This window comes from Arvicanthis niloticus, chromosome X, assembly GCF_011762505.2.
Source record: "Arvicanthis niloticus isolate mArvNil1 chromosome X, mArvNil1.pat.X, whole genome shotgun sequence".
NCBI lineage: Eukaryota > Metazoa > Chordata > Mammalia > Rodentia > Muridae > Arvicanthis > Arvicanthis niloticus.
In genome coordinates, this window is record NC_047679.1 from 112236029 (window position 1) to 112262731 (window position 26703).

General features: G+C 37.8%; 1 protein-coding gene across 1 annotated transcript in view; it reads left to right on the plus strand.

Annotated features, from left to right (window-relative positions):
- The window catches only part of Phf6 (PHD finger protein 6), a 43930-nt gene extending 18334 nt beyond the window's left edge, over positions 1–25596 (plus strand). The window contains exons 4-11 of the mRNA XM_034485729.1: positions 519–652; positions 917–960; positions 9743–9909; positions 10053–10196; positions 12332–12436; positions 15136–15269; positions 22084–22210; positions 22529–25596. Of these exons, the coding sequence (XP_034341620.1) occupies positions 519–652; positions 917–960; positions 9743–9909; positions 10053–10196; positions 12332–12436; positions 15136–15269; positions 22084–22210 (855 nt within the window). The 3' untranslated portion in view covers positions 22529–25596. The remainder of the gene's footprint in view (positions 1–518; positions 653–916; positions 961–9742; positions 9910–10052; positions 10197–12331; positions 12437–15135; positions 15270–22083; positions 22211–22528) is intronic.
- The last annotated feature ends 1107 nt before the right edge of the window (positions 25597–26703 follow it).

Sequence of the window (26703 nt, forward strand, 5' to 3'; positions counted from 1 at the left end):
TCTTTAAATCTTTAATAAATCATTCAAATCTGATTGTAAGAACGTTTTGCTGGTGGTATTAGGACTGGTAGTAGGACACTGTGACTGGGATAGAGGTGTACTACCCTTAGCTTTCTTACTGATTTACGTGGAAGTTTTAGGAAAAAACCTTTCGTGAGATAGTTTTCCTAATTACTTGTATCCAGCAAGTTCTGGATTGCAAAAGAAATTTATGTTTTTTAAAATGTTATTTATATATAGCTCAGCTCTATGACTTACAGTATTTCAAATGATCTCTTGACCACAGTAGAACATCACACATTTATAACATCCTATATATTTTGTCAGTAAAATAAAAAGTATCATCAGAATAATTTTAGTCAACTTTTTTACAGGAGACAAAATAAGAAAAATAACATGAATTAGACTTTTTTCTATAACCAGTTTGCTTTTCCTGACAGAAATTGGAATGTCCCTAGTCTGTTTGCAACAGTATTAGCAGAATTACATTTGAATATTGTTTTGTTGTTTTTCCCTAGATGTGTTCTCTTTGTCATTGTCCTGGAGCAACCATTGGCTGTGATGTGAAAACCTGCCACAGGACATACCACTATCACTGTGCGTTGCATGATAAAGCTCAGATCCGAGAGAAACCTTCGCAAGGGATTTACATGTAACTGTTTCATTTTGCTTGGTTTTAAAGCAGTCACACTGTCCTTCAGGGTTTTACATTTCTCTCCATTCAAAGCATTTCATCATCACAATGAAGGCTTATTTGATATGTAATATTTAAAGAAATGATTTAGAAAGTGTCACACTGAGGTTTATGAAATAATTCCAGTTTATGCATAGGGTTTATGCTGCTCATTTTTGTAATTTTAAAAGTGAGTTGAATTTAGTTTGCAAAGTTCATAATTTTGTATTTTCCCCCCCTCAGGGTTTATTGTCGAAAACACAAGAAAACTGCACATAACTCTGAAGGTATGTTTCATTAGCCAGTGTTATGTTTCAAGAGGAAATTAGAGTACAATAAGAATGAATAGTTCTCTACTAAGCTTTTCCTTAACATAGGTCTTAGTATTCACTATCTTTGTTAATTGGGGATGTTACTACATCAAACCAATGTAAATAGTCAAAAAGGACTAAATTTTTAAATAAAATAAAATGCCCCAGAAATCTTATGAAGTATATCTGAAAACTTATGTCGTATTAGGAAGAAACAATGGTAGGGGTGACATGTTTCTCTACAGGTGGTCATTAGGATTCTTGTTCCAGTCAGCTATTACAGATGGCGTGAACCTAGGAATACTACTGTATGGGAAATTTCAATGCCTCATCTATGCTTTAGCTTTTTTTTTGCTTTTTTTTTTTTTTTTTTTTTTTTTTTTTTTTTTTTTTTTTTTTTTTTTTTTTTTTGGTTTTTCGAGACAGGGTTTCTCTGTGTAGCCCTGGCTGTCCTGGAACTAACTCTGTAGACCAGGCTGGCCTTGAACTCAGAAATCCGCCTGCCTCTGCCTCCCAAGTGCTGAGATTAAAGGCGTGCGCCACCACCGCCCGGCTGCTTTAGCTTTAGCTTTTCATGGTTCAGTTATTTCATGGGTTAGCTCATCGGATCATGAGTTGTCGTCATCCAAAAATGGAAGTTTCCAAAAAGAAACAAGTTTTAAATCAGTTTGATTATAATATATTATGTTTTATTAATAGTTGTTTTATTAATAGTTGTTGTTAATGTCTTACTGTGTCCAATTTATAAGCCAGACTTTATTATTATTTATTATTAGTGTAGGCATGTGTAGGGAAAACCACATTTAGTATTAGAAATGATTTTGTATATTTGTTGGGAATGCAAAAACAAATCCTCCACTGAGAAATACATGGAGACATGCTTTTTTTTCCAGAAAAAAGAGAAATTTGTAAGTAACTAAATTTAAAATAGAAGCTTATCAAGTTATTTTATAGCTTGTTTTCACTTACATTTATAAAACTAGTTTAGTAATCTTTATATATTATTAGCCAAGTTGTATTTGATTTTAAATGATACGGGGAAGTTGGTTCTAAAGTTGAATTCTGACTTGGATCGAACTTTTTTTGTAATTTCTAATTGCAGTGTGTGAGTGTTTTGCCTGCAGGTATGTCTGTGAACCATGAGTATGTCTAGTGCCCATGAAATTCTGAACAGTGTGTCAAATATTCTGGAACTGGAGTTGCAAATGGTCTGAGCTGTCACATGGTTGCTGGGAATTGAACTCATGACCTCTGGAAAACCAGCTAGTGCTCTTAACCACTGAGCCATCTCTCCAGCTCTGGGTCAAACCTATTCAAACAGGTTGTTTTTGATACATTTAGTAGCAGTATAAAATGGATTAGATTCCATCTCAGATTATCCTATATTTCATTTAGCTTTGACTCAATCTTTAATTTTTTTGTTAAATTGTTCTGTTCAAAATTAAAATTCTGTTCAGAATTAAAATGGATCAGATACTGATATTTTAGTCAGTTGATCCTTTTGAGACAGGGTCTCTATTATGTAGCCTGGGCTGTCCTGGAACTTACTATATAGAACAGGCTGGCCTGAACTCAGAGATTTACCTGCCTTGGCCTCCCAAAAGTGCTGGGATTAATGGTATGTGCCACCATACTGGACTTTGGAAGTTTGATCTTTTTAAAGACTTGGTTAGGGGCTAGAGAGCTCTATAGCCTTCTTGTAAAGGATCTTCGGGGAGTTTATGCCTCTCATGCTGGTCAGCTCCTGTGGGGTCTGTTGTCTCTGCTTTCACAGATACACACACACACACACACACAAATAATAAAGTAAATAAAGTAATAATAAAGTAAATCTTTAGAAAATTGATGTACCTAGTTTTTGGTATAAGTATTAAAACTCGTTCCTCTTTTGATCTCTTATAGTTTGCTTTCATAATAGAAAACCATACTGAAGTCCACATTAATACAAGTACTTCTAACTTCAAAATACAGTCATCATACACATGTATTAAAATATTCCTGTACTGTATATTCAGCATACTTGTTATATGTTAATTGAGATATTTAAAAGAAATTATTTAGTAGATATATATGCTAATTATGATTTGGTCATAACACATTGTATACATGTGTTGAGTTATTGTGCTGTATTCTACAAGTATGTACAGATAAAGTAGTAGTTGAATATAATTTCAACTCAACATTGAATATAGATGAGCAGGCACACATGTACATAAATAATAAATGAATTTTTAAAACATTTTTGTGCTTTTTTAAAAAGCACTGTATAGGGCTGGAGAGACAGCTTGGAGACTGAGAGCATTTGATGCTGTTTTGTAGCTTGATTGTAGTGGACTAAAGCTTGGTTCCTAGCTTCCACAGCAGGCCCCTCCATCTGCCTGTGACTCAAACTCCAGGGGTCCAGTGTCCCCTTCTGGTCTTATTGGAAATAGACTGGATAAACAATAAGAACAAAATACTTTGAGGTGATAGACTACGATTGAAAAGCCTGTATAGGCTGGGCAGTGGTGGCGCACGCCTTTAATCCCAGCACTTGGGAGGCAGAGGCAGGCGGATTTCTGAGTTCGAGGCCAGCCTGGTCTACAGAGTGAGTTCCAGGACAGCCAGGGCTACACAGAGAAACCCTGTCTCAAAAAACCAAAAAGAAAAAGAAAAACCTGTATAACTATTTTTCTACTTTTTTCTCACTTAATTCTAGAACTAAATCTAACATCTTGTGAAAAGTTATAAGTAGGAACTAGCAGTGTTTCTCAGTGGTAGGTGGCCTGGTTGGCATGCATGATGCTTTGGGCTCTAGCTCCAACACTACATTTAAAACGGAAGAAAGAACCACTGCAAGGAAGCTTTCTTATAATAACAGTGTATTTATGCAGTGCCCTTTTGTGATTAGAGTGGCCATCTATGTTAAGAGCTGAGGATTAAGATTCATAATCTGATTAATACAAGTATATGAATATACTGGAACTGGATACTTGAAATACTTAAAGATGATTAATCTATACCGATTAACATAGCTGGCTCCTAGTTTACTTTCTAGACTTCTGAAGCCAATACTACCATCTAGTGGTAGACAAAAGTCACTGCAGTGCAGACTGTAGAAAGAAGAATGATTAAAAATTGTTTTTTAACATTTTTTAATGTGTGCGTGCGTGCGTGCGTGCGTGTGTGACAGAAACTAACTAATGGGAGTCAGTTTTAGCCTCCTCTCATGTGTAACCCAGGATTGAATTCATGTCAACCATAGCAAGTGCCTGTTTCTGCCTGAATCCTCTCAAAGACTCAAATTATTTTCAGTGCCTTTTGCTTAAGTGAGAGAGTTCTATTTCATACTTTATGAACAACTGAAATTGGCTTGATTTTGGTTCACAGTATACTTCTATAGAATATTAGTCCTTTTTGTTTCCTTGCTATATAGTGTATATTTATACTTATATTCTGGAATTTGAGGTATAATCTTCAAGTATTGCAGTTTTTTTTTGTTTTTGTTTTTGTTTTTTTGAGACAGGGTTTCTCTGTGTAGTCCTGGCTGTCCTGGAACTCACTCTGTAGACCAGGCTGGCCTCGAACTCAGAAATCCGCCTGCCTCTGCCTCCCAAGTGCTGAGATTAAAGGTGTGCGCCACCACCGCCCGGCGAGTATTGCGGTATTTTAAGATATATTTTTATAATTATGTCCTGCATGTACATCTGTGTACCACATATATGCCTACTGTGCACGGAGACGGTCAGAAGGTGGCTCTGGGGATCCCCTGGAGCTGGAGTTTTGGAGAGTTGCCAGCTTCTGGGTGGATGCTGGAAAGGGCAGTCAGTGCTTTGAACCAATGAGCCATCTCTCCAGCCCACTGTTGGCAATATTCATATTTAGAGAATTTGACTTCTTAGCTCAAATTTATTTTCTATTGAGTACTTTGTAAGAAATAGCTAAGGTTTGTTCTGATGGGAAACTTGTTCTATTTATGATTGGAATTTATGATGGACATTCTCTGAGAACTGTACTTCATTGGTCTCTAGAGCAAAGGACTTGATACCTGTGACAACTGGTTTCTTTAACATTTACTATCTGTAGCTCAATAGTTCTGATATTAATCTGTCACAGTAGCCTTATGCAACATGAAGTGTTGTAAAGCACTAAATTCAAGAATAGTTTTATAGTAAAGCAATTTAATTTTCCAATCCTAAGTAAAATATTATTTCATTAAATGCCTGAAACCCATGTCATCTCTTTTGGAAATAAAACCTGGAGGTTAAATTTAGTATCAGGATGAGACAGGGGTATCAGAGGTGACACCAAAGTTTTTGATATACTTAAATCAGTTACTGAATGATGCCATTTATTTAGGTAGTGGTAGATTCGGAACGGCTTATGAAGAAAGTTAATGAGTTAAGCTTTGGAAGGTTAAGTTTGAAATATATATTCGCTATCCATGTAGGGTATCAGCTAAGTAGATGGTGGATTAATGGTGCTCTAGTTTTCTGAATAGAGACCTTGGCTAATGATAAGAATTTGCCACTGTTGGTCACTGTATCTCAGACAGTAGAGGAAAAGTTGCCTAGGGAGAAAGCTCAGAAAAGATGAAGGCCTGAGTCTTGAAGACTGTTAATGGTTGAAGAATGGATACAGAAGGGTGGGCCTGCAAAGGCAGAGGAGACGTGTGTAGAGAGAAGGAGGAACGCCAGCTTAGTGTTAAAGACATAGGATTGAATAGAGGTGGAGTATAGCCCCAGAGGAAACTAAATGGTTAGTTTTATTCTTGAGAAAGCATCCAAAGGCTCAGTGACAATAGAGCCATTTGTGATTTTAGAAAATGCTTTGGGTAGAGAAATTGAGATATAAACCACTGAGGAATGACTTGGAGGCAAACACTGTAGGTAAGTCTTAAATAGGATTGCTTGTAAAGAAGTGTGGGGACACTGGATGGGAGTTGAGTGGCTTGTTCCCCTGATAGGCTCTTTTCTTATGCTGCTAGACATTAAGCCCAGAGCCTTGTACATGCCAGTCAAGTGCTTTATCACTGAGCTACACCCCAAGACTTTACTGTTTACATGAACTTTTACGTAGTTTTAGGTTTATTTTGTGTATATGAGGGTTTTACCTGCATGCACGTCTATGTACATGTGTGTGTCTTGTGCCCATGGAGGCCAGAAGAAAAAGACCATTGGAGCCTCTGAATCCTTACCCATAGACAAGCAAAAAGTAGTCATTCGAGCCCCTGGCACTGAAGTTAGGGAAGTCGTGAATGTCCATATGGATGTTGGGAATTGAACCCAAGTCCTCTGCAAGAGGTCATCTAAACTACTGAGCCATCTTTCTAGCCCCTCTATAGGGGTAGTTCTAAGTTCATTTAAAAAAAACCCTGTGAACATATAGAGTCTCCTTAGTGCTCAACAATGTGGAGTGAAGCAATGTGTTTGTTTCAGTCTTTGATACAACACGGGCATGTCATTATCACCTGAGCTCCCTAATTTTCATGAAGGTTCGATGGTGATGTGAAACATTCTGTGGATTTCCACATGTGTATAATGATGTGTACCCATCTTTATACACATACAGGCAAGCATGCACAGGTAGAATTTTCTCTGATGTTCTTACTTTGCATTATCTAGTGTGGTATTGACTAGGGTTCATAAAAATTATACCCTACTTTTCTATTCTTTTTTTAAAAGATTTTACTTATTTATTTTATATTATATATGATTATATATAATGAGTACACTGTAGCTGTCTTTAGACACACCAGAAAAGGGTATCAGATCCCATTACAGATAGTGATGAGCCACCATGTGGTTGCTGGGAATTGAACTCAGGACCTTGGGAAGAGTAGTCAGTGCTCTTAACCTCTGAGCCATCTCTCCAGTCCTACTTTTCTATTCTTAATGGGAAGTTTATGCACTAAACATGGATAAGAGTTAACAAAATCAAGTTTGATCTGTTTTGTCATGTTGTGTTGTTTTGAAACAGGGTCTTACTATGTATTCCGGGCTGACCTCCAGCTTAGTATCCTGCTCCTTTCAGCCTGAGTGCCGGGACTATGGGCATTTATCACCATGCTTAGTTAAGCCCTACACATTATGTGGCTTTCCTGTGTGTGTGTCTGGATAGAAGCTATATTCTTTATTTTAATTTTTTAAGTTATTCACTTTACTTTTGTGCATTTTTACAGGTTTTTGTTTGTGTTTGTGCATTCACAGGTTTGTATGTACATACAGGGGCTAAACTCGGATTGTCAGCCTTGATGACAAGCATCTTACCCACTGAGCCATCTCTCTAGCCCCTTTTTACTCCTTTTAAAAGCAACATTTAAAAGATAGTGAGCATGGGGCCAGAGAGATGGCTCAGCAGTTGGGAGATCTGGATTGTCTTCCAGAGGACCTTGGTTTAGTACCCAGCACCCACGTGTCAGTGTAACTCCAAATCCAGAGATACCCACACTTTCTTCTAGCTCTGCAGACAGCGTTCATACATGGTACATATACATATATTCAGGCAAAATATCCATATACATACAATACAAAGAAATACAACTCCAAAAGAAGCTTTAAATTAATAAACATGGAGCTGGAAAGATGGCTCAGTGGTAAGAGCATGTGCTGCTCTTTCAGAAGAGACAGTCCCCAGTATTCACATCACGTGGCTACTCCTGTAACTCCAGCTCTTATGGGTCCTCTTTTGCTTCTGTAGAAACCAGCATGAATGTGTACACATACAAAAACACAAAAATCAATCTTTTAAAAAGGTGAGTATTAGTAATAGCAACAAGGTCTAGCTTATTATTATTAGTCTATGTTATGGAAGTAACTTGATAGCAGAATTTATAACCACTAAGCATTTGAGTAGCTACTAGTAACTATGATTATGAAAGGTGGTTTATTTAAGATAATTTGAGATAATTTTTAGGCTGCAGATATGGTCACTTGAACCTATGGCCCCAGCACTCGGATTAAAGTAAGGGAAATGCCATAAGTCCAAGGTGAGCCCAGACTACAGAGGGCAAACCTGTCTCAAAAGAAAAAAAAGTTTAAAAGAGGTTTGGAGCAATGCTGCAGTTGCACAGAGACTGAGTTTGGTTCCCAGTACCCACGGGGTGCATCATAATTGTTTATAATTCCAGTTCTAAGGGCTCCAGTACCCTCTTCTCACTTCGTTCAGCATCAGGCACATATGTAATAAACATACATTCATGATAGAATAAAAATGAGCAAATCTTTCTAAGTAAATAGAATAAAAGTTGTACTAGATATATTCTCATCAGTAATAGATGAATAGTCCCCATTCTTACAGCTAGAAAAGCATCATGTTGCTTATTTAAACCACCAAATAGAACAAAGGAGCTATTAGTTTAATTTTTTGATACATTTACTATGCATACGTTCGTGTGTGTGTGTGTGTGTGTGTGTGTGTGTGTGTGTGTGTGTTTTGGGGGGTCATGCACATGCCACAGTGTGCACATGGAGGTCAGAGGACAACTTATAGAGTGTTGGTTCTCTCCTTCCACCATGTGGCTCCTAGAGATTGAACTCAGGTAGTTAGGGTTGACACCAAGCACTTTTACCTACTGAATCACTATTTCACAGGCCTCAAAATTGGTTTCCAGTACTCTTCTTCTCACCCTTTGGGACTAATTGGTATAACTGCTTTAAAATCTAATACTTATATAATGCCTGAGTTTATGTGTGTTCAGATACACCATTTAAGATGTCCTTTCCTATTGTGAATGCATGTCCTAAAGAAAGGTATTGACATCTGAGAATAGGAGCTGATATAATTTCCAATTGAAAAATTAGTTTCTAGAGTTATAGTCAGTAGCATGCTAAAGGAAAACCAATCAATGTAACAGACGGTTTTGCCTAAAACATTTATAGTTTGGCCCGAAAGTGAATTCATATTTGGTTTTTATAGCATTTTGAATACTAAATACATTATAGAGTGAGGTTAAAAATGTTTATTGTGTGTATGTATGATGCATGTATGTGCCAGAGAACACATGTGGAGCTTGGGACAACTTCAGGATATTGTTTCTTTCTTTACAATGTTATGTTGGTTCTGGGAATCAAACTTAGGTTACCAAGCTTGGGTGCAAGCACTGTTATGCTGTCTCATGGGCCCAGAAACACTTTCTGTTAATGGTAGAATTGTTTTCTTATTTATGGGAAAAGTAGTTGTATTTCTAAGAGTTTAATGAAAGTGCTTACAGCTAACTCACAAAATGGCCCTTTCTTGTTTATGTTAGAGCTTCCTTTTGTACTTGGGACATGTTTCATTACTTGATCAATGAGCTCAGTCATAGATGGTTTTAAAGGTGAAGTTGTTCATTCACTTTTCATAATGGTGGAACTATTTACATCCATGCTGTCCAGTCGAACTGCAGTGATGGTGACAGGTCAGGTGTCACTGTTGCCACTTGCCTGATGTGGCTAATTAGTTTTTGAGATGTGGTTAATGTGACTGAAAAGTGAGATTCTTTTACTATAATTAACCTAATGATGTTTAAAAGCCAAACAACCTGCATCACAGAACTCATTTTTTTAGAATTACAGACTCAAAAGAAATAAGGTTATAGTGGTTACAATCAAAAGGTCTGTATTCAGTTATTTGAAACATTGGATTGAGCCCTGTTGAGTAGACCATATACCAGGTGTCCTCGTTTCTAGGAACCATTTCATGTTAGTGAAAAGTGTAGTTAGTTCCCGCAGACTCATGGACCTAGTGCTGATTGTTAAGATTGACCCGTTTAAAGCTTTTTTTTTTTCTTTTTGAGCAGCTGATGTAGAAGAAAGTTTTAATGAGCATGAACTGGAGCCCTCATCTCCAAAGACTAAGAAGAAAAGTCGCAAAGGAAGACCACGAAAAACCAACCTTAAAGGTCTGGCGGAAGACAGCAGATCCACATCTTCCCATGGAACAGATGAAATGGAAAGTAGTTCCTACGTAAGTAAAGCCTAGTGGACTCCTCCCATTTGTTGCAAAATGAATTGTTTCATGTGAACTGTGTTTCCAGTTAAGTTTTACTGTCTGAAGTATTAAATAAGCTTTGAATGCATTGCTAAGTGTTTCCTCCTTTTATATTACAGCGAGATAGGTCTCCGCACAGGAGCAGCCCTAATGACACCAGGCCTAAATGTGGGTTTTGCCATGTAGGGGAGGAAGAAAATGAAGCGAGAGGGAAATTGCATATATTTAATGCCAAGAAGGCAGCTGCGCATTACAAGTGCATGGTAGGCATGGTTTTCTTACGTATTTTTTAAAAAATCATTTAGCTGGTAATCTAATATGGTACATTTGCTTTAAACATTGTTTTAGGGCTTTTCGTAGTGAAGTATAGTGAGGTACAAAACACTTGAGCAACTTAAGAAAGGATGGGTTTGGGAGGAGTGAGGTGGTATACATGCCTTTAATCCCAGCACTACAGAAGTAGAGGCAGGCAGGTCTTGGTGTTGAAGGCCAGCCAGAGCCTCATTAGTGAGACCCTGTCTCAAAAGACAAAAAGTCAAAAAAGAAACTGGAGTGTGGGAAAGAGAATAGGTGGACTTGTTTGGCTTATACTGTGGGGACGTCTGTCTATGGTGATGGGGAAGTGAGGTGCTATGGCAGGAGCCTGAAGCAGCTGCTCATGCTGTATCTACAGGCAAGAAGCCGAGGACAGTGACTGTGTGTGCTCAGGTTGCTTCTCTTCCTCAGTTTGGGATCCCAGCCCATGAGTTGATGCCACCCACATTTAGGATATGTCCCCTCACCTAAGCCTAATCTAGAAATTCCCTAACAGACATGCCTAGAAATTTGTCTCCAAGGTGATTACAGATTGTGTCAAATTGGCAATGAATACAAACCATCACAGGTAACATATTATGCTCTGAGATAGTTTTTTTTTCAAGAGTGGGTTTTTCCTTATAGCCCTGAACTGCTCTGGAACTTGACTAGTCTGGCCTTGACCTCAGAGATCTGCTTGCCTCTGCCTCCTGAGTGCTGAGATCAAAAGCATGTGCCACTACCACTGTGCCCCAAATCTTAATACACTTCAGACTTTTTAAAAAACAGGACTTGGGGCTGAAGAGATGGCTCAGTGGTTAAGAGCATTGACTGCTCTTCCAGAGGTCCTGAGTTCAATTCCCAGCAACCACATGGTGGCTCACAACCATCTGCAATTAGATCTGACGCCCTCTTCTGGCTTGCTTGAAGATAACTACAGTGTACTCATATATGTAAAATAAATAAATAAAATCTTTAAAAAAAAATAAAAAACAGGAGTTGAAGCAATAATTAGTTACCATACTGAAATACTTTATAATTAATTTATAGTATAAGAAGTTCATCTTTATAATCATCATTAAAACCATTTATTAATGTATATATAAATGTCTTGAGCTTCAACTTATGCCTAATAAGTATCACTATTATGGTACTTAACACACTGTATTGCAGTTATTTATAAATGTATTTTTCCTAATAGATCCTAAAGTTCCTTGGAGAGATTTTTATCTTTACACTTGTAGATCCTGACCTGATTGATCTTTTGAGCTAGATTATATTGAATTATTCATCTCACTTAGGATTAATTTTGAAAAGTTATTTATATAAGAAGTTTTTACTTAAGTGTGAAGTCACTTCCAACACTTTGGAAGTTGGAACAGAAAGAGTGTCTCAAGTTTGAGTTCAAGGCCAGACTATATAACCCATAGTGAGACACTGTCTCAAAAGCCAAATAAATTGGGCCTGTGAAATGGCCCAGGCAGGTAAAGGCATTTGCTGCCTCGAGGACTTGGATGTCAGAAGGAACTGACAACTGCAAATTCTTTAACCTCCAGCCACGTAAAGAGTCACATAATAGAAATAAAATAAAATAATTAAGACAATAACCCCTCAGAAAATCTCCAAAAATAAACAGAAGTTCTGGACTAGAGTGCATTTTAGATTTACCCAGAATTTTCTTTTTCAAAATATGTATCTTAAGGGACACCCATGGAGTAGATTTTAGTTATATATTTGTTTTGGAAACAGATCAGAAAGTATTCTAATTGTATCATTAGTTGAAATTTGCCAATTGAAACTTTTTCAAAATTTTCTGGAATATTAAATAGTTAGGCAAACAGAGTAATGGTATTATTGAAATCTTTGTTTTTAAAGCAGGGTATTTAATCTTAGCTCCAGTTGGCAATCTTAGTTGGGTTTTTAATTGTTTCCATTTTGGTTTATATTGTAATGAGACAGGAAAATATTTAAAATACTTGAGTTGATACTGATTATTTAGGCAAAGTTTCTGGGAGTCTCAGAAATGTAACAATTTGTTATTATGCTGTTTAATCTTTTCTTATAGGATTACCCGATACTGATGTTTTGTGTTTTTCTTTTGTAGTTGTTTTCTTCTGGCACTGTCCAGCTCACAACAACATCAAGAGCAGAATTTGGAGATTTTGATATTAAAACTGTACTTCAGGAGATTAAGCGAGGAAAAAGGATGGTCTGTGATGTTTTAATATATGTATTTGTGTCATGCTGTGATACTCTTGATTCTGCTTTAAATTTAGGGTGCATCCCCTATTTATCCAATTATCAAAAAAGTTAATATGAAGTACTTCATAGTTTTAAATATAATCTGGCCACTGGTTACTACCTTTAAGAAGTACAGTCTTAGAGTTGGTGACTGCAAGAGAGGGTCAGTGGAATATAAATCTTTTTTCAAATTTGGTTTTGAAATTTTTCAGGCTGGTAACAATACCAGTCCTTACCCTGATTCATCAGTTACCAAGTTACCAGGTATAGTACTTAAGTCCCCTGTACTTCCAATTCTTGTTGCTTCTACTGTTTTATTATCAGTGTGTGTGTGTGTGTGTGTGTGTGTGTGTGTGTGTGTGTGTGTGTGTGCGGGTTGCTTTGTGCCTATGTGAGTGCGTGTGTCCTGCCCTGTCTCTCTCTACCTTGTTCCTTTGAGGAACCTTTTCTCTGAACCTGAAGCTAAGCTGGTACATGGCAAGCTTCAATGGTCTTCCTATGAAATGTCTTATGTGCTTCTTTTCCATTTATAGATTTTAGGCTTAGCACTCGCTCTCTCTCTGTATGTGTGTCTATGTATACATGTTTATGCATGTGCCTGCAGAAGCCATAAAGGGGCATTAAATTCCCTATAGCTGGAGTAACAGGAGGTTGTAAACCACAATGTGGATGCTTGAACCAAACTTGAATCCTCTGTAAGACTGATAGAGATTCTTGCTTTTGAAAATTTTCAGGCTGGTAATAAAATAATCAGTTACCAAGTTACCAGGTATAGTACTTAAGTCCCCTGTACTTCCAGTTCTTGTTGCTTCTACTGTTTTATTATCAGTGTGTGTGTGTGTGTGTGTGTGTGTGTGTGTGTGTGTGTTATATTAAAAGACAGTTCAAGGCCTAAGAGAACATACTAACTAGTCTTGGAGAAGACCTGAATTAGGTTCCCAGCATCCTATCATGACTCCCTATAACTCTAGCTCCAGGTCTAACCACCCTTTCTGATTTCTACTGGTACCTGTACTCATGTGTGCACGTTTCCACACATAGATGGACACATATAAACCTAATTGAGAATAAAAAAAAAATCAGAAAATTAAATAAAGGGTTAGAGAAATGGCTTAACAGTTAACAGTACTGGCTGTTCTTACAGAAGACCCAAGATCAGCTCCCAGCATCCACACAGTGATCAACTGTAACTTTAGTTCCAAGGCATCTAGGTATTCATGTAGTATACATATATACATTCAGTCAAAACACTCATAATGTAAGATAACTTTAAAAAAGAAGTAAACTAGGAATTATACATAAGGACATGAACAGATTCAGTCTCACCTCTTGGAGCCATAATACTATTGCACAGGAAGCACTGTATCATCCATGTGGACCTATTAGGCCCATAATGGCTGTCCTGGATGAGGTGGTCCATTTGTTCCACCTGTTGTGAAGTTCTTAAGTCTTTGATGTGGGAGCTTCAGATGGTTGTGGTCCTTGTCCAGCTCCACTAGAAATGACTGCTTCTTTGTGGAGCTTCCTATTTTAAAGTGAAAATGATCTGTTCTTTAGATTCAGGTCATTTGGTTGTCAATTTTGATCAATTTGAAACTGAAATCTCTAGTACTAAAACCTAATAGGAAAACCACCTTATTCTCTTGTACAGCAGTGCTGTGTTGTTTAACAGAAGTGAATGGAATAAAACTTTAGTTCTCTTCATGAACTAATTGTATGGCTTTGTTAAAGGTTAGGGTGCATACTGTAATATACTAAATATGTGTATACTCTAATATACTATATATGCATATACTCTAATAGAAACCCTCACAATCTTCCACCACTGCAATACTAAAAGGGTATCTGCAGTTGAATAAACTTGCAAGCTGTTTACTATGCATCACTTCCTGGAGAAGGGCTATGAAACATTCTCCTGCTTGCTGGTCTTACTGCACCATGAATCCTCTTTTTCAGTGGGCACCTGGTACTCATAGCATTATTTAGGAGAAGCTCTGAAAAGGCTTCAGCCCCATCAGTCTCCCTGCTCCATTCTGTAAACTGCCTTCTAGTGCACGAATTGCTTTCCTGCTTTTCTCAGTTTTTTCCAATAATAATAGGAAAGGATCTAATTTCAGGAAGGAAAGGGAGTCAAACCACTAAAATATACAATATTATTCTTTTTGTGCTAGTAAAATTAAGGAGTATCCTCTATATTTAAAGTCCAACATTACATGGTGTCACGGCTTTGATAATATGCTATATAAGTTTACTTTGTTGGTGTATTTTTTGCTACAGAAAATGGCTACTTTTTTTTCTATTCTTAATACTTATTTTCATTTATGGGTATGTTTGTCTGCCTGTATGCACACATATATATGTGGGTAACTGAAGGCAGGAAGAAGATATCAGGTACCCAAAGCTACAGGCAGTTGCAAGCAGCCTGCAACCTATGAAGACCAGGTAGCTGGAGTTATAGGTATTGTGAGCTCTGCAGCATGGTTGCTGGGAACTGGACTCTGATCCTCTGTAAGAATGGCAAGTACTTTTAACCCCTGGGTTATTGCACCAGCTCCTGACTGCTCTTTTCTATGTAAACTCAAGTAGTTGGCTAAAACTAGAGTACATAAGATTGCCTAAACCGTGAAGTATTGCTTCTGATTATTCTGTCTTTCTTTCTTTTAACAGAAGTGTACACTTTGCAGTCAGCCTGGTGCTACTATTGGATGTGAAATAAAAGCCTGTGTTAAAACCTACCATTACCACTGTGGAGTACAAGACAAGGCAAAATACATTGAAAATATGTCACGAGGAATTTACAAGTAAGATAACAAGTGTCCATTTTCCTTAACATATCAGTAAATTAATGCCCTTAAAAGGATACTACACGCCTTTGATCCCAGCACTTGGGAGGCAGAGGCAGGCGGATTTCTGAGTTCGAGGCCAGCCTGGTCTACAGAGTGAGTTCCAGGACAGCCAGGGCTACACAGAGAAACCCTGTCTTGAAAAACCAAAAAAAAAAAAAAAAAGATAACACTATTTTTTTTATTAAATTTATTTGTTTATTCACTTTAGAGCCCAATATCAGTCCTTTCTCTCCTTCCAGTACCCCCTCAGGTAAGTCCTCCTCCCATCCCCCTTAGAAGGGGAAGGCCCACCTTGGTGTTACCCTCTACCCCTATCCTATACATCAAGTTGTTGCAGGACTAGGTGCATCCTTTCCTACTGAGGCCAGACAAGGTAGTCCATTTAGGGGTGCAGGATTCACAGGCAGGCAGGTTGGCAACAGGCTAAGGGACAGCCCTGCTCCAGTTGTTGGGGGACCCACATGAAGACCAAGCTATTCATCTGTTACATATGTATAGGGGCCTAGGTCTAGCCAGTGCTTGCTCTTTGGTTAGTAGTTCAGTTTCTGGGAGTTCCCAAGGGAACACTAGTTGTTTTAAATCTCTATTCTTTGATCATGTTTCAGGCAAATTTAGACTACTAATGCTATTGTATAAGGAGTGAGATGTACAGCTAGCATTTTTTTCTTCCTGTGTGCCCCTGGGTTAGTGTTCATTCATCTGGAAATAATGTGGTACGCATTGTACTGGGAGCTGGTTATTCACAAGACTGGCCTCATGAAGCTTACAGTTTATTGCGCTCTCCCAACAGCTCTCTACCTTTTAATTAAATGGCCAGACAAAATCAGTGCTCAATTATAAATTATATAAACACCTAGAAGTAGTTACAAGCAGCTATAATATTGGAGATGAAGGAGCTAACCTAACTCATGGTATAAAGTGTTTGAGTTTGCCTTTAAAATTTTCTGGAGCAGCCTGGCAGTGGTGGCACATGCCTTTAATCCCAGCACTTAGGAGGCAGAGGCAAGCAGATTTCTGAGTTCCAGGACAGCCAGGGCTACACAGAGAAACCCTGTCTCAACCCCCCCCCCAAAAAAAAAAAATTTGCTGGAGCTGAGACATAAAGAGTACAGGTGTCCTGGTGTGTGTATGACATGTAAGCACCCCGGCACTGAGAGAAACTCTAGCTTTAGGACTTTGTTTTTATTTTATTTTTAAGACATGGTCTCACTATGTAGCACCTGCTGGCCTCTGACTCACACACATCTGCCTTGGTGGTGGCATTAAAGGAATTTACATTTGGCGTCTACCTTCACAACTGCACACTAGTCACAAGTATCAAGAGTCCTCACCCGGATCACTATCAGTAGCCTGTTCATTCTTCTTGTCTCCTTTTTGCTTCTGTTCCACCTGTTGTCCTCAGATTAAGGTGCTTGGTTGTTGTATGTAAAGTTTTAATTTCACTCCTCACATAAGAGTGGGAGACTGAGTGTATTCTGAAAATCACTCTTTGTAATGGGTCTGCCACTTACCTGTGTATCTGTAATGGCTCCATTCTTTCCATCAGATGCAGAGTAATTGGATAGGAATTCCTGAACTTGATGTGCCTTTGAGACTTGTAAAACACTTTCATGAGGTTAATATGCAGTAAAACAATAACTAACATTCAGTGAAACAATTTTTTGGGGCTCTCGTGCAATAGATATTGTGAAGATTATTATATAGTTAACACAAAGTAGGAAATGGAAGACTTCTACTTTATTGTGTAAGGCATGCTCAACTGTAATGACAGACAATTCAAATCAACAAACTGTACCTACCTGTCTCATCAATATGAATTATAAAAGTCAGTATAAATTTTTGTATATAGTCAATATAAAGTATAAACATCCAACCCAACTCTGTAACGTGATACTAAAATTCGAAAATAAGTGTTCATGTGATCTATTATAAATTAGTAAGGAAAAACTATGTTACCACCTCCCAGGTAAATGATGAAAGGCCAGTTTATATAACTCTGAGTGTCAACTCAGAATCTTAGAGTATTGTGTCAAGGGCACTTTTACTAAGTTGGGAATCATAACAGATGTCCAGGAGAAATCAACAAATAGTTTATTTAGTGTTGAAGTGAAAGCAATGGTCCCAAACCAGGGTTGGACCTCAGAATTACCAGACTTAGACTGGGACTTTTTGCAACTGTCTATGCCTGTGCCCTACCACAGATGTTTGAATTCAGTAGGTCTGCAATGAGGATCAAACTTGAAGCAATTCTCATTTTCATCCCTAATAGAAGAATTAGACTGAACACATATTCATTGAGATTAGGACCAAGACAAAGGTACCAATACCAACATTATCTTCAACGTACTTGGCAGAGTTAGCTCTTGCAACAAGAAAGGGGCTAGAAGGTACCTCACCGACAGCACAGTTGACCAGAACTCTCAAGAATACAACTTTCATTCCCAGAACCACAAAAAGAGACATATATAATAAATGCATATATAATAAATACATAAAATAAATATCTTATTACTGATATTATCTACTAAGAAAATGCAAAATAATCAAGTATAAACTCAGGAAAATGAATGAAAGCACATCAAGATTGCACAATATGAGATGCTTTGAAAAAGGCAATTCTAGTCATAATTGGTTTGAAAATGTAAAGGAAAAGTGTTTTTCCTCTCCCTATGTGCATGCGTACACATGCACACACTTTATCCAACTTTAAAAACAGTTGCATTTTGCTAATCACTCAAGTGAACTATATTACCTTCCTCAGTAAAAGGACTTAGCATTGAAAGATACCTAGTCACCAAATTAATGTAAAAACCAATATAATGTTAAGCAGATCCAAAAATGTTAACTGTTTTGCCTAAGCAGTAATCAGAGCATAATTAAACAGGATTGGAAGGCACACAGAGGAAAGATGTCAGATGTGGGAGGCAGTTGGTTACAATCTGTTTGCCATTTGTTGTATTTGAGACGTTTAACAATTCTACATCTGTTTTATGGTTGTGTGATTTTTCATTGTATTGGTTAATCACCTTTTTATTGGCTCCTGTTTTAGACATTTAGATTAACTTATTGGCTGTCAGAAAATCATATTTCAGGGGTTGGTTGGCTTAGTTAGTGGAGACTTGTGCATAAGGCCCTGAATTCAGTCTCAGTCACAGAATACAAATGGGTGTAGATAGCACTTTGAATGTGGAAACAGGTGTTTAGCAGTTCAAGGTCGTCCTCTGCTGTATAGCAAACTCAAGGTCAGATGAGGCTACAGAGAGAGCCTGGTCTCAGAGAGAGCTCAGAGAGAGCTTATTGTCTCAAATAAGCAAAAAAATCATGTTTCAGTGGCCACCTCTGAAAAGTATTTGGTCATGATAATTTAAATTGTTCTTTAAACTTCTCACAGTAAAATATACTTCTTATGGGCTAGAGAGATGGCTCAGAGGTTGAGAGCACTAACTGCTCTTCCAGAGGTCCTGAGTTCAATTCAACTCAGCAACCACACAGTAGATTACAACCGTGTATAATGAGATCTGCTGCCCTCTTGTGGTGTGCAGGCTTATATGCAGGCAGAACACTGTAGATAATAAATCTTTAGAAAACATACTTTTTAAATCATATATATATTATTATTCTTAAATTCCTTCAACATCTGTTGCAGATAGACTGTTAACTTCACATGGGTGTCTTTGTGCATATAGATTATGGAGAGAAACAGCCAAATAGGTGCAAATGCAAAGGAATATTTCTGAATGAAGTAGCATCTGAATTACTTAAATATAGCCTTCCTTCTTTAACAGCCATTTTTTAATTATTTATTTTTATTTTATGGACATTGGTGTTTTGACTGCATGTATATCTGTGTAAGGGTATCAGATCTCCTGGAACTGGAGTCACAGACAGTTGTGAGCTGCCTTGTGGGTGCTGGGAATTGAACTCAGGTCCTCTTGAACAATAGCTGGTGCTCTTAACCACTTAGCCATCTCTCCTGCCCCCAAGGGAAGTTGGGCATGGTGGCACATGCCCGAGAGATGGGGAACAGGGAGTCAGGGGGAGGCAGACCCCATGATGGTTCTTCTGTAGAACAGTAAACATTTAGGGCAGTCCCCACCCTATCACTCCCACCTCTCCCCTCCTTTGTAAGCTTCCTTGGAAAAGTTCCCAAATTCTATACTTACCTGTTTACTGTCCATATTCTTACTGTGTTTCCTCTTCCCTCTCTACCTTTCCTGTAAACTTTAATTTGGTTCAAAGTCTTAAGTTAGACTGGGGCTATGTTTGGGGGAAGATGCTTAACAGATGATGGCGCTGCCTAGAGTCCTCACTCTGGATATCTGAACCTATGGTTTAAAACTAATTAATATACATGAAGGAGTCGCAGACTCTCTGAGAAGCTGTTAAATGTTTTACAACATGAAGGAAAATAATGAACAAAACTAGATTGACAATCTGGGCAAAGAATGATGCATGTGTGTTAGCCCAGCACTCAGAATATAAAAGCTGGGGGATTAGGAGTTCAGGGTCAGCCTCAGCTACAATTGAGGGCAACCTGGGCTATATAAGTCTGTCTTGGTGAAACAGAACAAACAAACAAAAAAGTCCTAAATTTATGATGGCAGGAAACAGCTCACTGATGTCAGCTAGTCTACGTACAAATTCTAGGTTGGCCTCTAGGACTGCTTGTTCTAATTGGTTCCATAATGAGACTGCATCTCAAAAAAACCTCACATAGCTTGTATTCAGTTATTATAATATCCCAGGCTCATCCTTACCTTCTATTCTATTCAAATGTTAAGCTATAAACCTTTGGGGAATAAATGCCTATTTTTATCCAGAACTGACCACAAGAGGGTACTGTTCTTTGTCTACTGTAAAAATACCTTAAACCAGATTTGAGTTAGCCCACTATCATCATCTTTCTCTCCCCCTTTCTGTTACTATATACTAACTGTATATATGGGTTTTGTTACAGCATGCATATAATATACTTTAATCACACTCAACTCTGTTACTTTCTTCTGCTTGTCCCCCATTCTTAATAATCCCCCTTTTAGTTTCATTGTTTTTCCAGCCCGTAACTTCCACACACTTTTTCATAATTAACAGGATGCCCTCTGCTGCCATCCATTTTCCTGTGCCAATACAAATGTATTCTTGATGGCTAAGTGGAACTATTGAACACATGTACCACATTTTCTTCAGATGACCTTTTCTGAGTATTTGCATGTGTGTGCATGAGTGTGTTTCTGGGGATTAAACATGAATATGCTAGATAAATAAATCTACCATTGAGATATATTCCTAACCCCCCCCCCCTTTTCATTTTCCGGCACCAATGATTTTTTTTGGTGGGGGGGGGGCAGGTCTCATTGAGTTTTCTAGTCAGGCCTTGAAGTTGTATTCTTCCTTCCACAGCTAATTATCAAAAGCCACCTACATTATTTTATCTTAAAAAATCTCATGAATTTCAAATACACAGTGTATCTGTCTAAATCAAAATTTGCTGGAACAGCACAGTGTCAAAAATATTCACTCCAGTGACCACTTGCTTATATTTAAGGAGGAATCTACATATACAAGGACACTCTCTGCCTTGGTTACTGCTACATTAATGATATGATTCAAGTATAGCATCATTGATAGGGGAAAATTGGAAACCATGTGCCTCCAGATTGATGGACTAAAGCTGGACCTGAAGCTGAGCAAACTCAGATTTGATTCCTAGTTTATATGAAATGGAGTAAGAAAGAACCAAAGAAAATGGCAGTAGACAAATCCACAGTATGGTACAGCTGACAAAGCTGTCTGTTTCAATCCAGTCATTAAAGGGTCAGTGTTGTGACATGAAAGGAAATTGGGAAATTGGAAGGTCCAGTATAGAGGAAGAGAGACACGGCCAAGTGAGAGATGCAGGGAGAACAGCTGATTGTAGGGAAGACAAGGAAGCTCATGCATGATGTGACAGCATTAGAAGACTTTGAGGAATGCTGTATCAAAATACAAGGAGAAATTAACCACGTATAGAGGATATGCCCTTCGTGTGTGTGTGTGTGTGTGTGTGTGTGTGTGTGTGTCTGTCTGTCTGTCTGTCTCGTTCATTCATTCATTTGTTGTCTTCTACGATGTGGGTCTTGGGGATTAAAGCACTGGCCAGTGGGGTTGGTGGAAAGCACCTTCAATACATTCCTTGGCCAGAGAGATGGCTTGGTAGTTAAGAACACTTTGTGCTCTTTGAGGGGATCCAGTACCCTTCTCTGGCTTTTGGGTGTACATACACACAGAGACAAATACAAAGTAAATATGTTTTAAAACTGTATCTCAAAGTGTAGTTATAAATTATGTATGTAAAAAAAATTGTGGCGTTTGATTAATTTGTTTACCTCAAAGTTGACTTTTGGATTTTGTTTTGAATTGTTTTAAAAACACAGTCTCAGTCTGGAACCCAGGCTGGCCTCGAACTCACAAAAGCCCTCCTATCTACAAAAGTTGTGTTTTAAAAGAAATTTGTTAAGTCTACTATTTATTTGTTGGGGGGGGGGGCACGTGTGTGGCATGGTGTACAAGTGGAGATCTGAGGACCACTTTTGGGTGTTCATTGTCTCCTTCCAGCATGTGGACTTATCATCAGGTGCAGATACCTGATGACATATCTTATGGTACTAAGTATGAAGGAGCAAACATGTATCTTATAAGGGAACCAATCACCTCTGCTAGTAATGATAGGATTATATTCTTATCAAGATTAGAAAAAGGACTTTGAAATGTTTGTCTTTCTTCACTGTAGACTCTATTGTAAAAACCATAGTGGAAATGATGAGCGAGATGAAGAAGACGAGGAGCGAGAGAGTAAAAGCCGTGGAAGATTAGCAATTGATCAGCAGCTAACCCAGCAGCAGCTTAATGGAAACTAGGTATGGAAGTTGATTTAAAGCTCTGTTGTCAGAATACCATGCACATTGAAACAGAATGATGAGCTGCAGCAAAAATGTTAAGCCTATTTTATGGAGTTACGAATGTGGGACCAGGATGCTTAGGATTATGTAGCCCTGTAGAGTTGTATCTGCTTTTCTTTGGCTGGTCAGTTTTAGAGCCATAAACAAGCTATCTCCTTCATCAGTAAACATAGTTAGAATATAGTATCAGTAAGATACCCTTGTTCCTCAATAATGATATGTTGATTATATCACCTTAAGCATCATATTTTACATTTTTTATCATCTTTTAAACAGGTTCGTGGGACAGAGAGAAAGTTAAAAAACTGAAAATAAAACAACTTAACTCCTGTGCTTCTTTTCCACTCTTTTCTAAAATAAAGGGTTTGTAACTTTTTACTGCCCGACTCTTAGATCCTTCATTGAACTGCCTAAAATCACCTTGTTAGTTTTCTGAGCCTTCAGTAGACGGCCGGATTTGACATTCTGATATTACGTAGCTGTAGTTTGCAGTTTCTGGGAAGCAGTCGAAACACTATTAGCTCTGTGTATACTGTCAACAGTTAAAACAGACATTGAATGAAGTAAACTGTATTTCTGGACTGAACAAAGTTCTACTATTTTGAGTGTTTAAGTTTGTGTAGTAGATCAAAGGAAACTAGAAGCAAGTTGTACTTCACCATGCAAACATGCCTCTGGTAGCAACACCTGGTAATTTGGGGACTTTTTCTTGTTTTCATACTCAAGCAATGGAAACTACAAATGAAGAGAACCTTCTTTTGATCTTGGCTTCGGCAGCACATGCTCTAAGCATTTCTTTTGAGAAGCGTGCTGAAGCCTTCCTTTGGTCCCTTTTAGAGTTGTTCTCACTGAGCAGCACAGACTCTGGGCGACTGGTGATCATAAGCTCTGAGCCCCAGTGTTTCTGCCAAAACTCTTGACAGCACACCTCTCTGTGCTGTACAAAGAGCATCTGGCAAACTAATGGAATCGGATCAAGATCAAAATAACATTTGGCAACATCAGATTAAACCTCTTTGAGATTAAAGAGGTCACCAGTGCGCTAAGGACTTTGGACATCATGTCTGAAATCAGTTTCTCTCAAGTGCCCTGTTGTGTGGAACACTTCACATATTGGCCCATCGTATATAAAGAGGTCTTATGTGCTAGCAATTTTTTTTTTTTTTAAAAAGGAACCATCTTTGTGCAAAACAGTATTTATTTTTGACTCTGTGACCACTATTTTAGAAACATTATTTAATGCTTTCAGTCATCAGTTTGCTTACATATTGAATAAGCTTTTGTGCCCTGTTTTTCTTCGAGGGCTCAGAAGTGTTTTCTCCATTACCAGATTTTTAGAAAGGCTTTCCACTGGCGTTTCTCGCTTGTGACACACATCCCACTTACCTGCTGAAGCACATATACATATTTCTTTATGGCAAAACCAAAAAGTTTAGTTGCGGTCTGCCTAATATTACCATAGCACCTCAGTATGAAAGGTAAGGATTCTAAGTTCCAAATCATTAGTTAACCTACCACAATGAATCAGATTTGCAAATAAGAAATAACGTACTAACTTGACTGTACATTGATCTATTCTGTAGCTGGTAGAACAGCATTTTTAAATGTAACAGGTGGAAAATGACACTGTGCTTATTGACTGAATTTTTAAACTGCTAGTCCCTTAAGATCATGTTTGTTAAAAGGTGTGTATTTACACATTTCCTTAAATCAAGGGACTCAATGCTTGCTTTAGTTTAACCATCTTTTGTTCTTTTAGAAGGAAACTAGCTTTAGTAGTGGATTGCCTTGTGCGTCTTCTCCTTTTGCTCTTAATATGCCATGATGTGTATGTGATTAATTTTCAAGGTTCATCATGACTTGAAGTGCAAGGACAGATCTCAGTTTGTTTACCAAGCGATGTGACTTTTCCCAAAGGATCTGTACTTTATTTCCTTATAACAGCTTGAAAACCATTATTTTTTAAATCTTTAAATCACTGTGTCTAGGTAATTTTTACATTGCGTGCCATAGAACTTACCCATGGAGAAATAGAGCTCCTTCATTTTTGGACAACTACTGTAATGATTTTTTTTAAAGAAAAATGGAAGGTGCCAGGGGTAATTATGGCCAGTCAATAATTATATAAAGGACTTCAAATACTATAGCTGTCAGTTGATGGATTTGATATGTAGTACATGTATGATTTTGTATGGATTTCTTCAGCCCTTTCTCTGCCACTAGCAACCAGAAAAGCACTTTACCTTTTGGTTGGTTAGATAAGTGGCTAACTACCTGTTTTTCTCACTGTGGTGTGATTGGCTAAATAACTTTCATTTAAAGTTGAAATGTAAACTGAAGTCACATTAAACACTCGCGTTTGGTTGTAAACTTTCAATATTTTGATTCTTTGTTCCTGTTTTCATTCTATGCTGAGTAAAAGTGCCTTACAATGTAAAAATTGTACAGTACTTACGTTCCCAAGTAGCAGCTTCATCATCTGGCTAGTAATCACATTGTGGTATTAAGATTTAGATAAATAGACCTCAGCAGTGTATTTACTGTACAACTCTTAAGTCCTTAACTGTAGTTTTAATAAGCATGACATTATTTGGCAAATATATGGCATTTACATTATTTCCAAAAATACTGCCATTGCTGTCTAATGCGTATTTTTAGCCTGAAATTTTGATGTGTCTTTTTTTCTTGTTTTTTCTTTATTTGTTTTGTTCCTTTTGTCATTATTGAATATTAAACCGTGTAATCTTTGCAAGCGTATACTGAAGATTATTCTGGAGCATTTATTGCCTTACCAGAATTGTTAGTAAGAAATGTTCTTTAGAGTAGAAGGGTAGACTTGAGTTTCTATACTTTAATAAGACCTCTTTGTTCCTGGGGGGAGGGGGGGTTTGCTTTCATCTCATTGGTTTAAAGCCCACACCTGAAATAAATTTCATGTCAAGGATAAGCAGTTTTCAAACTTGAGCTGGTACTTGCTTGGTACACATGACTCAAGACACTAACAGAGTAACATGATCTACAGATCTGCTATGGAATCGAATCTATGTACTTGAACAAATGTGGGAATCTCAAATATCTCAAAGCAAAAGTGTTGTAGAATGTTGTTGCTTTTTGAAAAAGCACTGAAGTTAGACCAAGGCACAGTTTTGTTTTAACAGACATTTAAGTTAATTGTAAAGATAAGGAATGCATCATGGGTCAAAAATCAAACATTCCTCAATGTTATGTATATTTTGTTCCTGTTATATTGGCTTTATTTTCAAAATTGTAGTTTGTAGTATTAGTTTCATTTTAATGGTATTCTTGCATATACTATTCATTCAATAAATGAGTTCTGAATTTCAGGTCTGTGTGTCTGTTTTGTAAAAGTGTATATCAGGGTTTTTTGGTAACAGCAATATTGCCATGTTTCCTTCACTCTTGCTTTACTTCAAGGTGAAATACAGTGCCTAGGACATTTAATAGCTTGACAATAAACAGATATGGGAGGGGACTAGAGACTAGTTTCAGCATACTCCTAGTCCTGACTTCAGTCCCCTGGTGTGAAAAAACAAACAAAGCACATACTCAACACACAGATGGACTGGAGGGTTGTGGTTAAACAGAAGTGATCAGTTCAGAGTTTCACAATATAAAGATGTCATCATGGAGAGAAATAGCCTTCGAAAGACAGTAGAGTTGCATTTTCTATTGATCCTTCTAATACGTAGTGCAGATCCCCATGGCTTAAATCAAGTCCACTGCCTCCAAATCAATATGTAACTCTGAAAATGAACACATAGAAATTCCTAGTACAGATTATTTGACAGGTGACAGGTCATTCAGCTGTTCCACATCATAGACTTAGGTTACTCCATTTTCCACAGACTGCTTGCTGCTGGAACGTTTACACATCTGTTGTGCTTGATCCTACCCAGGTCAGAAATCGAAGTTTTGATTCCTGGACTTCACTTTTCTCGGACACAGCTTCTAATCCTGTATTCTTAAGGAAAGATGGCTGGGACACACAGTAGTATGCTTTCTTATACATCCTAACTACCTGGCGTGTGTGTGTGTGTGTGTGTGTGTGTATTTAAAAATCTATGACTAAGTCCTGACTAAAAGACTATAATAAAAACATGAAAATGAATTATATGGTTTTCTTTAGCTAAATACACCTGTTGAAAACTTACTTTTAGCCGGGCAGTGGTGGTACACACCTTTAATCCCAGCACTTGGGAGGCAGAGGCAGGCAGATTTCTGAGTTCAAGGCCAGCCTGGTCTACAGAGTGAGTTCCAGGACAGCCAGGGCTGCACAGAGAAACCCTGTCTTGGAAAACAAAAAAACCTAAACAAAAAAAAAAAAAGAAAAGTTACTTTTTGTTTTAATCTACAGTCCCTAGTAAGTGCTGAAAGCCATACCAATACCCTGTAACTATTTCCTAGCCAAGTTCAATGACAAGGCCATCTGT